The sequence below is a fragment of the Dromaius novaehollandiae genome, chromosome 2 (genome assembly GCF_036370855.1).
Source record: "Dromaius novaehollandiae isolate bDroNov1 chromosome 2, bDroNov1.hap1, whole genome shotgun sequence".
Lineage (NCBI taxonomy): Eukaryota > Metazoa > Chordata > Aves > Casuariiformes > Dromaiidae > Dromaius > Dromaius novaehollandiae.
Window position 1 is genome coordinate 120,915,195 of NC_088099.1, and position 21,434 is coordinate 120,936,628.

Sequence of the window (21,434 nt, forward strand, 5' to 3'; positions counted from 1 at the left end):
AGAGGCATTCGTAGCTGAATGGTTTCCAAGTGCAGAGAGAATGGAAATGTCTGACTGATTCTCCTTGGAGTGCTTTTAATTTGAAAGCTTAGTAAAAAATACTTCATTGTTTAACTGTTGCTCGTTGATCGTTACAGCTGATGGGATAGGAGAAAGGTGGTAGGAGTGAACCATGGTGGGCTGGCATTGCTGTAGGTTTAAAAGTCAAAAATAAAAAAGCAAGGAAACAAGGGAAAGTCTCTTCTTTCACTGTAATCTCCCTATTTGTCTATAAGCAACTTTGATTAAATCCATGAGTTTTAATGCTTTTGAACAGACCCTGAGCAGGCAGATGGTTTCAAAACTCTGAATGGTGTTGGCTTTCACCAGAGACCAGTGCTCTCTGTCTGCAAATGAGGGATGGTCTTGATTTAGGCAGGTGAACTGATATTAATCAAGTTTCAGTTTACATCGTAGATTCCCCTAAACTGTATCTCCACCTGTAAGTGTGTATCTAAATGCTCAGAAAAATAGAAATGTAAGGTGGCAGCCAAGTCTGAAACTGGTGATAAATTTTGCAGTTATTTTTGAATAACTGCTTAAAGAGATTGACTACTGTTAAAGTAATCCCAGTGTGGGCGGTTTGTTTCTTTTCTTCTAACATCCCAAATGTCTTCGTTCAAACTGTAAACTTCCTTGCAGTTCACATGTGGTATTGCTGTCTATTCAAGCTTGTTTCTTGATTTTTTTTTTTTTAAGAATTTTCTGCTGTAAATTAGGAATCTTCTGTCATGAAATGCAGAGTAAAACTGATACAGCCTTAGCTTTTATGGTTGTTGGCAGTTGTTCCTTGAGGTAAGAAACTTAAATATTTATATTAGCTTATCAGTGTGGTCTAGTTGTGACTTTATACTTTTGTGGAAGAAATAGTGTCACTTAATTTTTGACAGTCTGGATTTTTTTCTCCAACAGGAACTGTTCTTATCAGAAGCAGTAATGGCCAACTAATGCTAGTATCTCAACAAGCAATAGCACGAGCACAGAGTCAGCCACAAAATAACACAAATGTAAGACCATCTGTACCTACCAGCACACCTGCAGTCAGAATATGTGCTGTACAGGTAACTTCTCTAACAGCTTTAATTTGAAGTAGCTGTATGTTATGCTCTTTTATAACAGGGTTTGCAAAAAAAATTGTTAAGGGTTCACTAGGTATTTGAAAGCTTTCTGAACAGACTGTTCAACATGACAGTATTTATTTTTCACATAAATGTCACTGTACACTTTGCTTTCTCAGTATGAAAAACCTGCTAGCAGTTATACGTGGTATAGAGAAGGAGTCCTGAATTTGAATTTAAGATGATGATGCAAATTGTTTTAAAAGCCACCTGAATCATCACTGCTAGAAACTGCAACCTTGCGGTCTTCTAATGAGAAACTTCTCAGATGCTAACTGAGCCTTAGAACATTTCTGAAAGGGCTCCTGTGTCCCTAGGACGTTCCTTCTTCTCTATGCTGTGTTGGATTTTTGTTTCCCTCTTTTGCAATGTAGCCAGCACACAAAATAAGAGGGGGCACAAAATAGTAACTGTCCGTGTAGTTTTTCACAGCATGCTTATCATTTAACCTTTTCATTTTGATTAAGAATTGTCTAAATGTCTTAATCTCTTTTCCCCTGTAAAACTATTAGACATGTAGCTTTGTTGAAAACTGTTTAAATTATATGGATTAAATAAATGATGCATGTATTACTGTAAGGGTGGGTGTCTTGGTTTATATTGGACAAGAGTAGGTATTAACTTCAGTGTCTGTTCTGTCATTGATTTGTTGGACAACTGTTTTCTGCACCATGTATATTACTTCTTTCCTTGAAGCATGCTGGCACCCAATTACTAAAGAAAGTAACAGCCGCTTCTGTGAAAACATTATCGCAAACAACAAATTCTGTGGCTTCTACTGTTCAGCCACCTGCTGTAATACAGGTAGGTGGCAAACTTTAAATTCCTGTAGAATAACATCCAGTGATGGAGAGAACTGAAGATCATATGGACGCATTCTTGTTATTTCTAACTCTAACCTGGCTTTCACTAGGCTAGTAACTTCTGTCCTTACAATACATTTCTTTACTCAATATCCCTTTCTTTTCCTAAATGCATAATTTAATTATACTTTTGCCAGCATGTTGGATCATCTACACTCACTGCAATAGTAGTGAGTACAGCACTTGTACAATGGCAATGAGCAATGTATAAAACCTGGGTAAAATAAATAGTTCTGACTGTTTCCTATGCATTTGTACCTTTTGATTGAGCTCCTTTAGGCTGTAGTTGAATCTCTTCTGGTGGCTGGAGACTTTTTAGGTGCTGTCTTGTGTGGGTTCCCTGGTACCTTTGGAAAAAAGTTATACCCAAGGTGTTGCCGGGTGGAAGGAGCTTTTTCTTCACCCCTCTCCTCTCTCAAGCCGTTTTTCATGTGTGGGGTTTTCCTTTTCTTGTTTGTTTTTCTCATTAAAGCCTGAAGGAGGGTAGTAGCTGAAGACCTCTTCTCTAACTGAATTTGACCAACAGATTCCAAAGATGTGGATGTGAATAGGCAGTGGTTGGAAATTCCTCATTATTTTAGATGGTGTTTGTATTGTTTCTTAGGTCATATTTCTCTTCCCCTTCCAGACATAAATGCTTTAGGACTCTTCTGAAGAGGCCCCTGCTACCTGAAGAGTACAAGACTTCTCCTAGATACAATTCTTCTTCTGTTCTTGGTTCTCAGAGTTCTAGATAAACATGTATAATAAAGGAAAACTGCTTCTTTCTCCAGCTAAAATATTCTGTCCTCCCCATGACCTGGAGGAGAAATCAGAAGGAAATCTGGCTTGTACATGCTTTTTTCATTTGTGAGAGAGCTTGAATGGGACTTGGCTGTAGCTGTTGACCAAGCCCTCAGTAAATGAGCGGGATCAGTCATTCAAAAGAACATGCTAGACATATGTTCTTGACCTTGACAGTGTTTGAAGGATGAGATGTTTGCTGACAGCTGTAACTGTCTGACTTAAAAATTTGTCCTCTTACTGCTCTTCTGTATTAGCAACTGAAAGCAACTTACAGCTCTGCCTGTGATGTTCTGTCTCTTCCTCCTCACTGTAGACAGATATTGTTAGGGTTAAAGGTGAAAACCTGGACACCTGTTTTTTAATGCATTTTCTATTTTACTTAGAATGGAAAGAACATACCCTTTGTGTCTAATAAGAACAATAACCAGTATTCATTATCCATTTTTATTGTGAAGTATTAGTTTGAAAACTATGCATTTGTGATCTCTAGGTAGAGAGCTTTAGGATATAAAAGATGCAATCATCTGCTATACTACCCTTGCACTCAGGAGAAGAGATGAAGGTAAAGATTTGTTCTGTCTGGTGGATAAAACTGCCTGGGTCGTCACAGTCTAATGTAGTAAATGTTGAAGTTCATTATGCTAATAACTTCACTTTTTTAAAAACTTGCATCTGCTTTTCTTCTTATTTATTTTTTTTAGCTCTTATTTTTTCTTAGCTCTTCTCTACTTTCTTAGTTCAGTTTGATATAATCAGTTGAATCCCTCTTCCCCTGAGGTATTTGAAGAGGTGGACATAGAATATTCCTTTTCTGTAACCTTTTTTTAAGCTACAGAAACTTGAGCACTTCTAATAGGCATAGAGTTGGCTTTAAACTGCAAGAAATATAATACTGCTTTTTGTTTGGAATGGATTCCTTAAAAGCCTGCCTGTTCTGCAGAGGATTGCAATATCCAAATAAGTGCCTTGTACAATAAGGTGTAAATAGGTGCAATGTGGATACATCCTGTCATCACAGGGCTGCTTCACTCCTAACCCTGGAGGATGTAGTTTGTGGGACAGCTATGAAAAGAGAGTGCTGACAAGTTACTCTGTCAGGTTGCAGGAAAGCTCTGGGGAAAGAAAGGAAGGGCCCATGGGTCTGATTTCTTTGGCAGCTGTTATATTTGTCATGCCTGAAAACTTGCTGATCTTATTCTTGACAATATTTTGAGGCTACAGAGAAGGAGTGTTGGTGTGGAGGTGTGATGTCATCACAAAAAGTGGGAGAGTGAATAGGAAAAAATGCTTAGCTTGGTCGTATTTCTTTTATCCTATACTAAGTGTAACTTGGAACATTATTCTCTGCAATACTCTCTCTCTGGTTACTGACTTCAGGACTCTTCTCTCCATCTAAAAAATATTTCCATTTGTTGTCATTCCTGGATGTTTGAGCTCTAAGGTTAAAAAATAAATGAAAATGTGCAGGTATTTTGTCTCATCTCCTTCCCAGATGGGATAACGAAGTTGCAAAGTATCTAATTAGCATCATGCTGGGGCACTTTCATTTAGATGCAAAGCTCTTCTCTTGAAATCACTTCAAAATATGCAGGATTAATGCCATGCTTCTCTGTTGCTCGAAGTGAAAATGAGAATTGTCAGTAGTGGAAAAGGTTGAGGGCAGATGACAGAAGCTAATTCCCATATATCTGTCTTCCTGGGAAGAGGATCCAGCAGACTTCCTGTTGTTCCCTCCCTCAGTTGATAAAATTCTGTTCTGGCCTTGATGTGTAAACACAGTGGGAATCACAAGAGATCAGCTCCAGCGAACCTCATGTTTTCAGTTTTTTAAAGCCCAAAGCATTGCAGCTTGACAGTTTTGTGCTCTGTCCCCTTCAGTTTCCCTCCTTTCCATCTGTTGGTGGGATTCTTGTGCCCGGTTTGCCTCCCCCTGGTCTTAGAGCTGTTGAGCTTCATCCTTGGAAGAGGCAGTGGTGGTGGCAAAGATCCTGCAGAGAGCTATTAAAGTGTTACCAACAGTGGGAGCCTAAGCTGGAGTGCTTTCTGGTAGCTGCCTCCTGCTTTCATGTCAAGCTGGCAGCAGCTTGTGGAGCTGTGGGATGGACCCACCTCAGGGAGAAAAAAGAAAAGTGACAAAAGTGCCTGTGTTTTGTGCTAGTTTTAAATATTTACTCACTAATTTTCCTTGTCTGGGAAGATTCAAAAACACTTTGATATTCTACACACTGTCCAACTGTTTTTTTATTTTATCTGTGATAGGGCAAGTTGGGCTCTCCTATGTGTTATTTTTGAGTAATGAAATTATTAAGTATTAATTTGTGATTGTTGGACTAAACTGCGATGTTTGAATGTAGTAGGAGTCAGTGAAATTGTGCTGCACAGATCTGAACCTAGAATTTAGCCTGCAAAGTTAGGTTATTTTTCTTTTGAAGTGTTAGTGGAATTTTTACCTATCAAATAGATTGAAAGTTGTGGGGGCTTTTTAGAGGCAAAATATTAGTCTTTGGTATTCTGGTTTTGTATCAAAAGAACTGTTTGGGGGATTTTTTTTTTTTCTGAGTCTGAAGTAGAAATACTCATTTTTAGTGTGTGTATATATATATATTTTTTTTAACTGTGCTGGTCTTTAGCCTGTTTTGCAAAGATGAAAGGCAGTTACATTGTTCTTGTTTTTTCCCCAAACTTTCATTCCTCTCCTGCCTCTGGAACTTCCAAATCTGCCAATAAATTTTAATTAGATTTGAAAGAGAGGTGAAAGTATCAAATAACTAAATTTTGATAGGACTTGTCTGGGAATGATCCAAATTGGTGCCCATGTGGAAGGAAAAGCAGGAAAAACTTGTGCATTAGATGTTTTTTTGCCCATCTGGCTGCTTTTGCTTGGCACATGCATCCCTTCAAAATAGACACAACACGTGTCGTCTCTTGCCTGGTGAGTGTGATAGGAAACATGAGGGTTATTGCAATTGGGAGAGGAAGGAAGTTATTTCAAAGGAATATATAATCACTTGCGGTCATGTCTCTCTACAGACTAGCATCGCTTGGCTTAGTGTTGTCCAAAATTGATTAATCCTAGACTGCAGAAGTCTGGCAAAGTTATGGTGTTGGTTTCTTCAAATAACTTTACCTTTCTCTCTCTTCACTGGAAGTTGCAAGCAGTTGTTCCAGATTGAGTGAACCTTTGTTGTCGTCGTCCCACTGCCACAAATAAAACTTGGGAGTTACAGCTGTGGTGGTTCTATACCTTTATTATATTAGATAGAGCCTCTTAAAGCAAACGAATCCTGTCTTTAAAAGCAAAGATAAAAATAGTTTAGTGATGTTGTAAATAGCTTGGTAATTTGGAGTGTGGAGAGAGGATGCTGCTTTATATGCTGGCAGAATACTGTATGTGTTTTCAAGTTAGTCTTTGATTAAAAAGTGTTAATTTTTCCTTTTAGCCAGCAGCTGCAACACCTAGTGTTACTACAGTTACAGCTGTAAAGCCTTTGAGTACTGGAACACCTGTAAAACTTCCAGTTACAGGACCACCTGCACAAGCGATCTCCCAAAAGGCAGTCTCTGTGAAAGCAGAGGGCACAACAGTAGCACAGACCAACGCTTCTGCAGTAAGAAAAGAAGTTTTTAATTAAAAAATAACATTCTCTATATTCATCAGAGGTTGGAGAGCCAATGCAAGATCTAACAATCTTTTTATTTCCAAACTAGGAAATGCTAGAGAATGTGAAGAAATGCAAAAATTTTCTTGCTACACTAATAAAACTGGCATCTAGTGGACCTCAAGCCCCTGAAATGGGGCAGAATGTGAAGAATCTGGTGCAAAATCTATTGGTGAGACTCTCTTTGAACAAGTCTGTGTCTTTTGTGTATCAATTTGTGACACTGACTTTCTCTTAATTTTGTTCCTTGTCTTTTTGCTTATATGTCATTTCTTTAAACAGCTGAAGAGCTTTGTTTTGGGCAGAATACACCTGACCCTCTAAGTCTTACATTGTAACATGCATTTTAACTGGATACCATACTTCCCCACCTGCCCACCCCATTCCTATTTCATTTTATGCATGCAGATAATTGACAATAGAAGGAGCTGATGGTGTTTACACAGTTTATGGGTCTGAGCTGCTTTTTTCATATTAGTGTGGTTTTGAGTCAGGGTAAAAACCTTGCTGTTCAGGAAGTTGTAGTGCAGTGCTGAATCCGAACTACTGTCATGCTCTAAGACAGAGCTGACTTAAAAGTTGACAGTTTAAAGCTCCAGTGAAGCAAGTGTGAAATTATCTTCATCTTTATACAATGTGATGGAGCGAATAAGTTGATGGCTGCCAAACTCTGATGTATCTCTCCTTGCAGTTGGCTTCTAGACTCCTAGTGCTGTGCCCCAGCTGGATTTTCTTGCTAGTGTTTTCTCCTACTACTGCATCTACTTCCTGACATTCGACCCCTGCTGCTCTTTTGTTGTTCCATCTTATCAGAAAGCTATGTGCTGCAAGAGGGAGATGGCTTTGCTGGTGGTACTGAGGGGACTGATTGGTTTCTTTTTCAGTGTAGAACGCATTGTAGACAAAGAGGTGTTACCTCAGAGCAGATTGTCTTAAGATACAGTCTTACAGAAATACGCTGTTCTCCTCCTCTTCTGCCTTTGTGTCCCTGCTGTATTATACACCTTGCTTCTCTTGGACAATATTAGAATTATTGAATTATTCCTGCTTGTGCTTAGAATACTTTTTTTTAATAGTCCTTATCAGAGACACATCACTGAATTGTGCATTTGTTTGCTTTTTGCAGTATTTTTAAAAAGCTGTTCTTCCAGCATTCTGTATGTCTGTGTTTGTGATATAAATGCAAAATAAACTAATGTTTTGTATGCATAAGGCAAACAAGTAAATGGCAGCTGTGAAGTAAAATAGTCCTTAAAGTAGTATTTTATGAAGCGGGTGTCAAGCACCTTGCATGCACTGATGTAATGTATCAGATGACTGTATCTGCATCAGTGAGTTTGTAGACCTCAGTGACCTGTGCATCCACACCTCAGTGAGACAAAACAGGCAGCAGGTCAAATGACTAGATAGAGCTGCAGCACGTTTTGGTAGTCTATGAATGTATAGTCCTTAAACACCCTGTTCTGAATGCCTAGCTCCTTGGAACAGTGATTCTAAAAGAGAATATGGGTGAAAGGAAGAATTTCTCTGCAGAATGAGAGATTCTAGCTAGGGTCCGTCCTCCATGTGTTGCTGTACGTTCTTGAAGGAGGTAGCGTTCTTGGTGACCCTGCGGCAGCAGCTAGGTGGCAATAACCTTAAACTATTATTGATTTAATAATACATAATCTTAGTCCCAGCATTGCTGTCCTTTGGTGGGTGAGAATGGGATCAGTGTCTGGGGTTACCTCCCACCTAGTCCAGGTGCTGTGGTACTAATGTTTGTAAGGAAGTTGCAGTCTGGGGTGATTTCCTAACCCTCCCAAACCACTGAATAGGTGTTTGTGTTAGGGCAGAGGACAAAGCATTAAAGAAGAAGATGGTACTCTGCAATCTGAGGACTGTTGCCTTAATGGTATGCAGAAGTGATCTTGTTTAGTTTCTCTAGCTTTAGAAAGGTGTTAAGTATCCTGCTTTATTAAGCCATTTATGCATTAGACTAAATTGTTTTACAAAAACTACTTGAGTTGTCTCTTGTATCTTGATCTCTTCACATTTTGATCTTTATGTAGATAACTACTTTTACAATAAAAAGTCCTCTTGTGTTGGATTTTTAAGTATTTCTGCATAAAAATGAATGATCAGTGAAGGATTCTTAGGAGGATCAGTGTTCCTTATGAATTTTTTTCTATCTGTTCACTTCAGTGAATGGGTGTTTGAGGAATTATCCAACTGTTTGTAGTTGAAGGAAGGAATTTAATTCTTTAATACTGTATCTGAATTACAACAACATTCTCAAAACCTTTTAGTTAAAAATAGGGGAAGGAAAAAAAATGTCTCAGATTACTGAAATTGAACAACTTCATGATAATTTAAACTTCCATGAATTGTTGATACACCCGGAAAAATAAATGATAGATTCGTACTTAGTAACTTGTCACTATAATTATGCTTTCTTTTTAGGAAGCAAAAATTGAACCAGAAGAATTTACAAAAAAGCTATATATAGAACTCAAGTCTTCCCCACAACCATATCTAGTTCCTTTTCTCAAGGTAAGTGTTTGATTGTGGATATATAGTATTCAATGGGGGTAGCGGGACCGGAAGGGAAAAGCAAAGGAGTGGAGTATTCAAATAGTTGTTTGTTCAGATCTGTTGAGGAAATCATGCTGAACCTTGTCCTTTGTGACCACAGCTCTTGGAAAGGTGGAGATGTTTTTGTGTGGCATTTCAGAGGAGTAACTTTATCTGCATTCGCAAGTTGGAGACTAATACCATTACTGGATACTACTTTGTTGGAATCTGCTCCTTTTACTACAGCTATTCTAAATTCTAATACCTAACTGGACTTCGGAGGCATATAATGCTTATGAACAAAGCTTATGCAATATTTAAGCTTGAATACTAGCTTTTATGTAGCTTCTTTAGTTGTTTTCTGGTTTGTGCTTAACTGTAGGCAGGAAAAAAACACCTTCCTCCCCAGAAGGTGTTTGACAGGACTTCTGCAACTCAAAAAACCCTCCCAAAACCACCCCCAAAACCCCCCAAACCTGTACTTCCATTCAAGCAAATAATCCTATAAATAAAAAATGCTGTCCTAACTTTTTAAATCACATGGTGGAATGGGATTTATTGGCAATCAAAATAAAAATGAGCATCTGTCTTGTGCAGTAAGCTGTAAATCCCAGTAAAACATGGAAAATTAATCACATATATGTAAGTGCTATGCACACTATATTGTTCATTTGATGTATCTGTACTTTTCCTTGCTATACAGTATAGGCAGTGTAGAATCAAGAATAGTGAAATGGTAAAGCTGGGACAGTTTTTCTGGAGTTTGTCTTCTTTCTTTGTGCTTTACCATCCACATAATACTGCATGTTACCACATGTTAAGATTACTGTATATGACTGATTATAATCTGTTCAAGTATGGGATGGTTTTGTTTTGTTTTGTTACAATGGCAGCCTTCTAAATGCTATGCCAGTAGTTTACCAAGAGTCGAGAGGACTAGTCTTTTCTGCGGTGCTTGATGAAAAGTTTTGCTACTGCTCACCTTTCAATTTTCTATTTAATTCCTTAGAGACTTCTTATATGTCCATACAGAAGCTAAGAATACAGGCCTTTCAGAATCTGATTTGCACTGTAACAGTCTATTGTAGTTCAGGTTTTCACATCAGTTTCTAGAATAGCCTGTGGAACAAATGTAATACAGGTAGCTGTGTTACCTGTAGACAGTTTTATTGTGGCTGCAGAATGACCAGGCTGTGAATGCAGAGTCAGTGTGACTGAAAAGGCTTTTTTGTTTGTTTTTTATTTTGTTTTGCACGGTCTCTGCTCTACTAACTGCCACAAAAATGCTCAACTTCAGAAGTAGTGTAGCTGCATTCTGCAGGGCCCTGGTTAACAAATCCTGTGGGACACAAGCTGGCCACGTGTGTGGGGCCAGCTCGAATGCCACTGTGCAGTGTTCCCAAAACAGCACAGATGAACCTCAGTAGCTTTGCAGAGACCTAGCCTAAATCTGCTCCCCCCTACCTGGGGCTAATAAGCCCTGGCAGATCCAGACTCATTCCTGCAAAGGAGTCCAAGAGCTAGGTTTGCTGCACTACACTTGCTAGTGCTTTGGGTTCCCAAAGATTTGTTAGCTCGGACACAGCACTGTCCTCATACATTCACGTAAGGTCTCTGCCAGAGTTAGAAAGTGATCCCTCAATATGTATTACTGATATATATGGTGCAAAGACCTTGAGGCAGTTCCACAGGAGTTAGGTCAGGTTCATCAGCCTGCATCAGACCTGGGCTGGCATCACACAGAGCTGCTGCACATTTCTTTTGTTGCGTGCTACTAGGTACTGGTATCACCTAGGCTCTTCCGTTATGGGGAGTATCCATGCTTCTGTAATCCCTGATAATATAGCATACAACAGAGTGCATCTTAACAATGAAGTACTAGACTTCAAAAACATTGCTCAGGCACTGTTGTGATGGAAGTTAGCTAAAATGATAGTGTTACACAAGACATTTTAAAAGATGGGTAATAACTGCTTTTGTCCAAAATACCTTAAGAATCTGCAGTCAATATAGACCAGACTTAATTGGTATGTAACTCCAGGCATCTGTGACAAGACTGAGTGCAGAATAAAGCCAGACTTCATGAACACTTCTCTTTGCTACATGAAGTGACAATTCATTTTTAGCCAATAAAGTGGAACTGTAGGGAGGACCCTAGAGTTGCCCTAAAGTTACCTAAAGTTTGCTTGTCTTTGAGACACAGGTTTTTGGTGAAGTTATTGCATATTTTTTTTTTCTCTTCCAATAGGTGGAAAAGAACAATGACTTTGGCTATAAAGCCTACTTGATTTTTTTTCAAATCTGTGCTGGATGCTTTTTGTCAATATATTGCATGAGGAAAGCTAAGTAGCTTTTTAAAGGAAATGAAAGATAAATGCGCCACAGAAAGTCCAGATGCGCAAACTTAAGTGGGCGAATGATTTGCTCACTTAACATATTGGCATGTAAGATAACATGTTCCTTTTGCTTGAAGTCCAGAGCAACAGCATTTTATGCTGGAGACTCTTATAAACATGAACATTTTTCTGTCAGTTTTTGAAGTTCAGGGAATATACTGGTAGCTGCAGAAATGATTTCCCCTGGTTCTGACCCTTACAGATTTTCTTCTTGACTATTTACAGTTTGTTAAAGGGCTTGAAGACTCTTCTGTTCATTGACCTTCTCAAACATAGTTGTAATAAAAATGAGAACTTGCCAGATAATCTAACTAATGTTCTCCTGATGCTGAGAACTTACTTGGCTTAAGTTGTGCTGCTCCAGCTGTATGTCTGTCTATAATTAAAGTGGTATCCCCCCCTAGCGTAGATACAAATGTATTGGTATAGAAGTGCTTGTATCTTTAGAGCTTGTTTCTGACTTCTGGATAGTTTTTAGTTCCCTATCAGAGAAGCTCTGTGGAATAAACACAGCTGTTATGGTATAGCATTGTGTGTGTGTGTGTGGGGGGGGGGGGGGGCGGTAAAACAAAAATGAATTTCTGAGGTAGTACTTGAGATGGTCTTATTCTGGAACAAAAATTTCAGATTGAAACAATCTAAACAGAAGAATAAAATTTCTCTGTAGATAGGATTTGCTCCACATAGTGAGGCTATAGTGACTATTGACCTTTGCTCCACCCGTATTAGAGAATCTTGTGGTCTTCACTCTACATTATCTTTATCAATTTAAGAGCACCTATGTTTGCTCTACGAATTCTAGCAAAACTTTTTGTTTGGAATAACCAATTTATTGTCTCGTGGAAAAAAATACATTGGGAGGTGAGGAAGGGGAATTCAGTTGCTGATGTAACATTTAATTTTATGAAAGACATGTTCAGTGTGTTGGGTTTTTCTTGTTTTTTGTTTTGTTTTGTTTTTTCTTCTCTCCCCTAGAAAAGCATGCTTGCCTTACGGCAGCTAATGCCCAATGCTCAGAGCTTTATCCAGCAATGTATGCAGCAGCCAGTTCCAACCCAAGAAGCTGTTTCAACTTGTACCTCTGCAGCACCAACTCCTTCTGTAGCAGTGGCAACCTCAGCAGTAGCAACAACTTCTCTTCTAACTGTAAAACCGGTGTCCACCTCTGCAACAGTCGCAGCCTCTGCAGTTATAAAACCAGTCTTTTCCAGTGCATCGGTGACAGCCTCTCTGCAAGCTGTGAAACCCATTCTTGCCTCTGCAGTGGTGACAGCCTCTCTTCAGCCTGCAAGTCCAGTCCTCACCACAACAGTAGCAACGTCAGGGCTCACTGCTATTCAAACTGTAAAGTCAGTCTTCACTTCTGCAGTAGCAACATCATCTCTTCAACCTGTGAAGCCGGTGCTCGTCTCAACTGTGGCAACTTCTGCACCAACCCCTCTGCAGTCTTTGAAACCAGTCATGGGAACCCCAATCAGTATTAAAATCTCACAGCCGAACTCCATTGTTGCGCAGTCGGTTGGTACTCAGCAGGTGGTTAAAGTGAAACAGTTGGTAAGATGAATTCCTCTACTTCTCTGTAATGAGGCTTATTTGCCTTGACTCTATCAATTTGCCAGGATGGTACCAATTTGCATCTTAGCTTTTTTTGATAAGAAACTGGTCTGTTGTGAGTTAACTAGTTGTATCTATCATAGCTGACTAGTTATCTGTGCTTGATAAATGAACTGTAGTTTCATTACTTGATCTGAGACTAGTCTGCAGCCCTCTTGGCAATGTTGAAAGGTTACTATCTTTCAGCAGATGTTATAGGTGACAATTATGGATGTTGAGCACTTGTAAAAAGGTGCGTCTAAAGCCAAACTGTAAGCTGAGTCTCCCGCAAGATGTGCTGACCACCATTCCACCAGACTAAGCATCCTGAATGTGATGAGAGGGAATCGGAGTTCTGATTCCTGGTATGCATACAGCTAGGCTAGACTGGCATATGAGAGAAAAGGCAGGAAATGTTTGTGTTAGAAACAGAAATTGATGATGGGATGTTTCCATTAATCACCATTAGATGCCCTGTTAGGGCTGTTTAGAGCTAGCTACTAGGGATTCTAGTCTCTTTAACTTGATAGTTTCTATCCTCAATTTTTTGCAGGCATAATTGACTTGATATTTAGTGATATGGCTCTTGTTAACTAAAATATACAGACTAGCTCAAGGTGCTTTCCAGAGCAGAGTGCTGACCTCCAGATTTACTAAGATGTGTTAATTATGAAGTCATCAAAATGTGACCTTTCTCTATCGGGCCTTATTATTCCTCCAGTAATTTTTTAGCTAAATGTCTTATTAAAACAATAGTCTCAAAAGCAGTGTTATCCTGTGCCAAGAAAAAGTAATGTTAACTTCTTACTAATGTTAAATACTAACCTGTTAGGCTCTCGAGAAGGAGTCTAACACCTGTGATCTGTAGTTTTACCCAACATATTGTCTAATATGTTAAGTTTAGTTTATGGATGTTGGAAGTACTGAATAGTATACAAGGTAACTGGTCTACCTGAGTAGTGTTCTCAGGTTTATTGAGAATTTTCTCATCTTGGCGGATAAAGAATTCTGCTTGAATAGGACTTGCTCATAAAGATTTGCTGCTTGAAATCAGGGGGAAATGCTAGACTTCCTCTGAAGCTAGATTTGCTTTCCACAAGTATGGTAGGGCATCTAATGTGTGAATTTCCTTTGTAGTTGATTTAACAATATTTAGACCTTGAAAGCATGTTTTGCTTGCTTATTTTCCTCCCTTCAAAGTTGATAAGATGGATACAATACAAGAATCATGCACTCTAAGAGCTTATTCTACCAGCTTTTTGCCTTTTCAGACTTGGTTAAAAAGAACAAAGCACTGAACTGTATGGGGAAGAAGGGCTTTTTGTGTGCAGGGGGGGAGGGCAGGGTTGTATGAAATAACTTTAGCAAAGTTGTTATTGAGAGTATGCACTAATGAATTTCAGTAGTAGCCAGAGCCAAACTGGAAAAGGAGTCGCTATCGTTGCTGTCTTTAAGGACTAAATTTGAAATTACAGCCAGAAGAAAATGAGGGCTCCTTAAACTGTATAAGGGCTGGAGAACAGTTTGGCTATACAGCAAGCCATCTAATCCAGGAGAGAGGTTGACCATCTGTACAAATAGATGAGGAAGCTTAACTCTACACTGGGGAATTGAGATGCTTGTTGAATGTGATATTGGTGAACTCATGAAATGACTTCTGTCTCCTCCACAACTGCAGTGTGTCAACCAAATGCAAATTTTCTTCTCTGTACCTTACAAACAATAAATTGCATACAAACTACTTTATTCTTATTTGGGTGGATCCCAGGGTTATTGATTAAAATATTTGCTTTTGCAAATGGCTGGTTAAGTTTGGTCTTGGATGAAGTTGAAGGGCTGAGTTTAACACTTAACAGCTCAGCCATATCAGGAGCTCGGCGTTTGTTCTGGGAACTTATTAGCCCAATGGGCAAGTTAGTAAAAGTGGGTGTATCTTGTAGGGCTTTCCTGATGCCTTTGCTTTTAAAAGGCAGAGGGACTGTTCCCTCCCCCTTGAAAACAAATGCAGGAGCTAACCTCCCAAAATAGCAGGGTCCTGCTGCCAGCTGAAAGGAAGTGCATGCCAGCTGTGCAAATCTGTCCATACAATGCTGCCAGGATTTTTTTTTCCTTTTTCCAGCCCTCCAGGTTGTCTGATGCCATACATTCCCCCTGCCTGCCCACTTCTAATTTGTCTCTAGTGCTTGAGGAATGTGAAGCAAACATCTTCTGTGCCTTCCTATGCCATTTCTGCTGTAAAGTTGATGATGCTTAAGAATGCAACACTGCAGTCTTTTCATGTCAGAACTGTGGTGTGAGTGATGTAACACAGAACTGTTTGTTTTCTGCAGTAAAATTACCAAAATTCAGGGTTTGTATGATGGACATTAAGGGATGCTGTCGGGATTGGATTCAGCTTCTCTGCTGAGTTGCAGGTTGCTTCCCTGGCAGCTGCAGATTCTGAAGGGTTTCCTCCCACTGATGTTCTAATGCAGCCTCATTTAAAAGTGTTGGCTTAGGAAGCTTTGTCTTGGAAGAATAGCTTGTATTGCTATAGTATTGGTTTGTCTCTTATTAAAGCATGATAGATAACATTTACCTGACCAAGCCCTGGCTTTTAATAGTGAGAAGGCCGCTATGAAATTGACTTCACATTGAGCATAAAGAGTGATAGTTTTACAGTCTAGTCTCTGCAATTATCAGTGGGACGCACTCACTGGATACTGCTAGTGATTGAATCAAAACATGAAGTCCTTGTGCTATTCCAGCCACTTGTTCTTAGTGAATTGTTATGCAGTACTGAAGCCCCTGAGAGCTGAACTTTCTTGAGCAGAGATTCTCCTCCTGATCTCTCTGGCCATGTTCTCACATCAGGGCACCTTGGGCAAAGTATGATGGTTCTTGAGAAAACTATGAAGTGGTCATTTACTTTGAAACTCTACACTTAGCATATGATGGAAAACTAGAATCACAAATCATGCACAGTAATAATCTAAAACAAAGTTGATTTCATGTAGGTAACAGGTGGTTTGGTCACTTTTTATTTTACATGAGTCTCATAACTTTGTTGTGAGGACCAGGGAATTACTTGCTTGACTAGATGTCTTCAAGTAAATGGAAAATCTCATACTCCCTAATGAAATAGTTTCAGCCTAAACAACAAGGCTTCGCAGGGTGGGAACTTGTTTATTATTCTCGACTTCAGCTTTCAGCTCCTGTTTTTTTTGAACTTAATAGTCTTTTCTTCCGTAGAACAAAGATCTCTCATATTGAGATTTCACAAGGAAAAGCCTTTCCTGTAACTATGACTTTCTAATCGTTCTTATTAATAATTGTTTGGCTTCCCAAAACAGAGTTCCTTCCTGGGGTATATACCGAACTGTACTGTAATCTCTGTCTTTCAAAAGAGTCAGCATTTTGTCCTGGATGTATGCTTTTGTATTTGGTCAATGGGGCTTAGTTCATGATGCAGTCCTGCTTGTAGTATATGATGATACTTTAACCATCTCTCAGCTAATCTGCCAACTTTGCTTTATGGATGTGAAACAGATTCAAGTAAAGCTAATCAAAATTTGAGACAGTGCTATCTTTATCCTGTCAGCTGCATGTTGCATTACTTTTTTTTTTTTTAAACTTAAAAGTATCAGTGCTTTTTATTCTGATGTTTCTGACCTCCTTAATGGGGCACAAAGGAACCGTCCCTTTTCTTTATTACTTCTTGTTGCTAACCTAAAGAAAAGACGCAATAGCTCTTTTTTTTTTTTTTTTCTTCAGTCCCCCCAGCATTAGAATGTGCTAGAATCCTTGTTGAAATCCTTAGGATTTTCTTCTTCTATTGCAAATTCTAAGGACTTTCAGCTTTTGTTAGCCTAGCAGGTAGAATGGCAAACAGAAAATAAGCTTTACTGCCAACACATCCTTTCAGTTTCTGGTTGGTTTAATCTCCTCAGTTACTTTACTTCTTTCCAAATCTCTACCTAAGCTACTGATTTTACATTCCTTGTCTCTGTTCTTTTGTTGTCTGCCACACCTTAATCTTGAACGCTTGTTTTCTTTCCTGCATTATTTCAGTTCTTTGCATGCTGAAGATGAAGTATTATTTTCACTGGCTGTAGGGAAGATCTCTGGGTGCCTGTCAGTATGGATGTTGGCAGATCCTGTGAATAGTTTGTCCGAACTGGTTGGTGATTCGGTAATTATCTGAACGTTTAAATTGTGCCCTTAAAATTATTTTCAACTTCAGAAATGTGAAAGCTGAATCTTTAAGAAAGATCAAATTTAGTCTTGGTGAAAACAAGTAGAAGCAAATGTTAGTGTCCGTGCTGGTTCTCGTTGAAGTGCTATGTGTGTGTGAAATTGACTCTGTCCACGATTGGTGTCCATATTCTGGAAGTTACTTTCTCTGTATATAAAGCTTGGGGATCTAGATCTTACGTTTTTTCCTCAAGAACTGTATGCTTTTATTTAGTTTTTAGACATCAACTTCAGTTCAGTTGTTCTACGTTACTGCTGCAATGCCAATAATTAGCGGGGGGGAGTAATCTTAAATTTTTTCATACATAAAAGCATCTCTTTTTGTGAATTGGTGACACTTATGCTGATGGTGTTCACTGATAAATCTGAAGCTAGATGACAAAAGGAGATGGACTGATTTTTTGAAGTATAATAAATGTCAATGCCTTTAAATTGAATACTGTTGCTGTGCAAGTACTTTCTAGACTTTCGGAAGTAACGATAAAGGACTTGAGGAAAACATGGTTTCTTGATCCTGAAAATTCCTTTGTATTGGCTCTTTGCCTCTAAACAACTGGGATTCTATCTGAAGATGCTGATAATTTTCTGCTTTGGTAGAAGGATGTTAGCATCTATTATGGTCTAGTTCTTTCTGTTACTTGTAATCAAGAATTTTTCCAAAGGATGTATTAAAATCTTCAGCCCACGTTTCACTAGGTTAGGAGGGGTAGAGATAAAGCGTTTTAGGGATACTGTAACTTTATTACTTTCTTGCATTTTAATTGCTGTCCCTGAAGAGGAAGAAATAGTATTTATGAACTGTGCCTGTGGATCTGTCTTATTGTGACATCTTGCGGTCTAGTTTTGTTTCTTTCAAGAATCTCTGTAAACAAAACTATTAAACCTCCTTCCTTACCCTTGACCAGTGTAGTGATGTTTTTGTGTTGAGGCTGTGCTTGGTATAGGTGTTGCTAGTAAGTATTTCACATTCCTTTTAACTGATGTGTTCAGCTTGCTTTTGCTTTTTACACTTTCAAACTAAGCATTTCTGTTTACAATTGATCTTGCAGCTCCAAAAATGCCCTAGTAACTTCAATGTGCATATTCATAATTTAATTTGTGACAGGAAAAGGATTGCATGCAGGATTTTAACTATGTCCATGTGTTTTAAGAAACTGTATGTGATACCTACCCTTCTGAACTTGTCAGACAGACTCAATTTTCAATTGATAGTCTGTTAGACAAGACTTTTACCAAGAGAAAAGCCTGTTAGTGTAATAGATTATATAGTATTCAGTGAAACTTCTGATCTAGTTACAAATAGAGAGTAGAGGTGACGTGTGTTGGAGCTCTCTGGACAAGCTGGAACTTCAAGCTCACCACCAGTCGTTAAGATTTGTTTCTTGACATGAAGTCAAATATATGCCTTTTTGTTTTGTTTTTGAGCAGGCTCTTTGTTATGAACTGAAAGCTAGACATGCATGTATGCCCTGCAGCACTTCTGGTTGAATGAACATGTTGATACTGTTTACTTTTCTGTATGTTTAGCTCTTCTCACTCTTGATACTGGATATTCTACTTTCAGGTAGTCCAGCAACCATCAGGAACCATTGTAAAACAAGTATCCACACTCCCACAACCCTCAACACTGACCTTCCAGACATCTTCTGAAAAAAGGATGCCACTGAACACACTTGTTCAAACTAACCAGTTTCCTGCAGGTACAGTGAACTTTTTTAATGGAGAATTGAGGGGACTGCTGAGGTACAGAAGTTTGCGTAAGTGGTTGGCAGATTATAGGAATGTAAGAAGGTGCTTATTTATCAGAAGCAACCAGTTCTATGTGATAAATTGAGTATCTTTACTGGCTCCTTGGAGTTCTGATTAGAATCTCCTTCAGTACTATGTCCACTTCAGTTGCCTGTTAAGAACATGTCACTCAAAACTTGCATTATACAATTAACCTGGACCTGCTAAAGAGCTAAGCCTCCTGAAGTGACACTCGAAAGTACCGCTGTTCAAAGAAAACTTACTGCAATGAGCTTACTCACAGTATTTTTAAAAAGTAAAAATACTTTTATCTCAGCTAGCCAGTTTCGGCTGATGCATGTAACATTTCACCGATCGGCATGGAGGAGGGCGCTTTGCTTAGAGTATAATGGTTTTGGCCATACAGAACATGTGGAATGTAGTACTTCTGAGTGTCTGGCTTTCAAATGGGCCTAATTAGTTGCTACCGAGTCTGCAGCAGCCTTTGTGAAAAGTATGAACTGATTAAACAGTTGTCTAGCATTCTGCTTTCCACTGTGGTATGTTCTTTTTTTGTTTGGTTGGTTTGTTTTAGGTTCCATTCTGAAACAAATTACTCTGCCAGGAAATAAAATTCTGTCACTTCAAGCATCTCCTGTTCAGAAAAATAAAATAAAAGAGAATGGAACAACATCCTTCAGGTAAAAATAAATAATATCAAAAGTTTGCTATAGGAAGGGACAAAAGGAACAGATAGGAAGTATAGAGATGAGAACTTTTTTTAAAGACTTGTTTATGATGGGTGTTTTTATCGTGTAATACTAATTGGCAAGAGAGAACCTAAAACTCTGACCTCGTAGCAGATCTTAATTATTCTTAGTATAGCAAAACTGTCCTGATAAGTTAGGGTTTACATTGTTATTTCATGCATGCTATAGCATACATGCTGTTTCCATAGTGAGAGTATACACAGTGTGCTTCAAGATGTATCACTCTTCAGTTGTAGAGGAGGCATATTGATCTTGATCCTGCGAGTACTATTAACTAATCTAAAGCAATAGTATCTTGTACTGAAAGCTCTCTGTAGGATGAAAGCAGATACAACCTCTGCTTTTTACAGACAGATGGATAGTATTGCAGTGTAATTTGGACTGGCTGGTAACCTATTAAAAGCCCTGTGCTGTATTACAAAATCCTTTATTAGCTGCCCTTAGAAGTTTGTTCCTGTAGGTGGAGGTGAACCTCTCTGGCTACATCTCTAATTGTTGCTTCTGGCATACTCTCTAGGCCTTTCTATTACAAGAATACTTCAAGCTTTTAGTTCTGGTAACTGATTAGCTTTTCACAAGGAGAAGTGATTTTATATCTGTGACATCTAATGTTCGAACAGAAGTGCGGATTACCATAAGCATTGGTGGTCCTGTGACCTTAAGGCAAGCTTGAAGTTAGTCTTCCAGGGGTAAAAGATCAAGAAATGACACCTCTGTCTTGCTGACCAATTGACATCTCATCTCTTGAAAGCCACAACTTCATGTGTACTGATGAAGGCATAGAACTGTTATTTATAATAACATACAGTGTACACTGAACACTTAAAACATTTGTAGCCAGAAGCTGGAACAAAAAGCTAATGTTAAAGATATAACTCTATTTCCTCTCTAGAGCTCTTATGAAATATACTTTCAGAATATAACTTGGAATGTAATTTTTTATAGTGATGTTTGAAAAAATCTCTTTATAAATACAAGCATTAAAAAGCAACCTTTGAAAAAGATTTTTTTTTGACCTTCCAGTCAGTATATGCCAATTCTTGTATATGAAAAAAGGACTTGAGTTCTTGAAGCTTGTTTCTTGAACTCTTGAGTTCTATGCATAGCTATTTAGAAAAACTCTTACTACAGTTTGACCTCAGGTGGGTTTCTGCTCTTACTTTTAGATTATAATTTTCCTAGTAACTTAAGTCACTGAGAACTCAGGTTTGAAATATCTATCTAACTTTGAAAGTCTAGTCAAAAATTTTACAAGCCTGTCTGTTTTATAGGTCGGTCTTCAAAATAATGACATTATGTAATTCTTGTAAGCTTTTTGTCTCTGATAGCGTCTCTTTGGATATATCTCTGATAATCTTCTTCTACTCTCTAGTATGACCGAATTTTGAGACTTGAAAAACTGCATATGACAATCTTTGTATAACTGAACCTGGGCAGCATTCATCTAAACTCTTGATTTCCTTGGATCAAGTTCTGTGTTCTCCAAGCAGATCTAGTGCTATGTTGCCTTAATTTGGCCCAGACAATAGATTTGCTCTAGTGGGCTTGTTCAGTCCTGTTCAGTTGTTTGTGGCAACACTGCAGAGGTTTGGGTTAAGCGTACTTTTCCAGTTTTCCTTTTTACTGTTGTATAAAATGGAGTAAATAGAAGATGGATTCAGAAGAAAACATGTGCATTGTTCAAACACCAGAGGGA

The 21,434-nt window shown here is 38.6% G+C and overlaps 1 protein-coding gene across 8 annotated transcripts in view; it reads left to right on the top strand.

Moving 5' to 3' along the window:
- Positions 1–21,434, top strand: part of TAF4B (TATA-box binding protein associated factor 4b) — a 102,853-nt gene that overhangs the window by 15,820 nt on the left and 65,599 nt on the right. For 6 of the 8 annotated variants that reach the window (XM_064507335.1, XM_064507336.1, XM_026095941.2 and 3 more), the window contains exons 2-9: positions 952–1,100; positions 1,854–1,961; positions 6,247–6,414; positions 6,515–6,637; positions 8,908–8,997; positions 12,390–12,968; positions 18,805–18,940; positions 19,564–19,669. In XM_064507335.1, coding sequence (XP_064363405.1) covers positions 952–1,100; positions 1,854–1,961; positions 6,247–6,414; positions 6,515–6,637; positions 8,908–8,997; positions 12,390–12,968; positions 18,805–18,940; positions 19,564–19,669 — 1,459 coding nt within the window. Of the gene's footprint in view, positions 1–715; positions 835–951; positions 1,101–1,853; positions 1,962–6,246; positions 6,415–6,514; positions 6,638–8,907; positions 8,998–12,389; positions 12,969–18,804; positions 18,941–19,563; positions 19,670–21,434 lie in introns of those variants that run through there. The other 2 variants (XM_064507339.1, XM_064507338.1) reach the window with 2 other exon arrangements.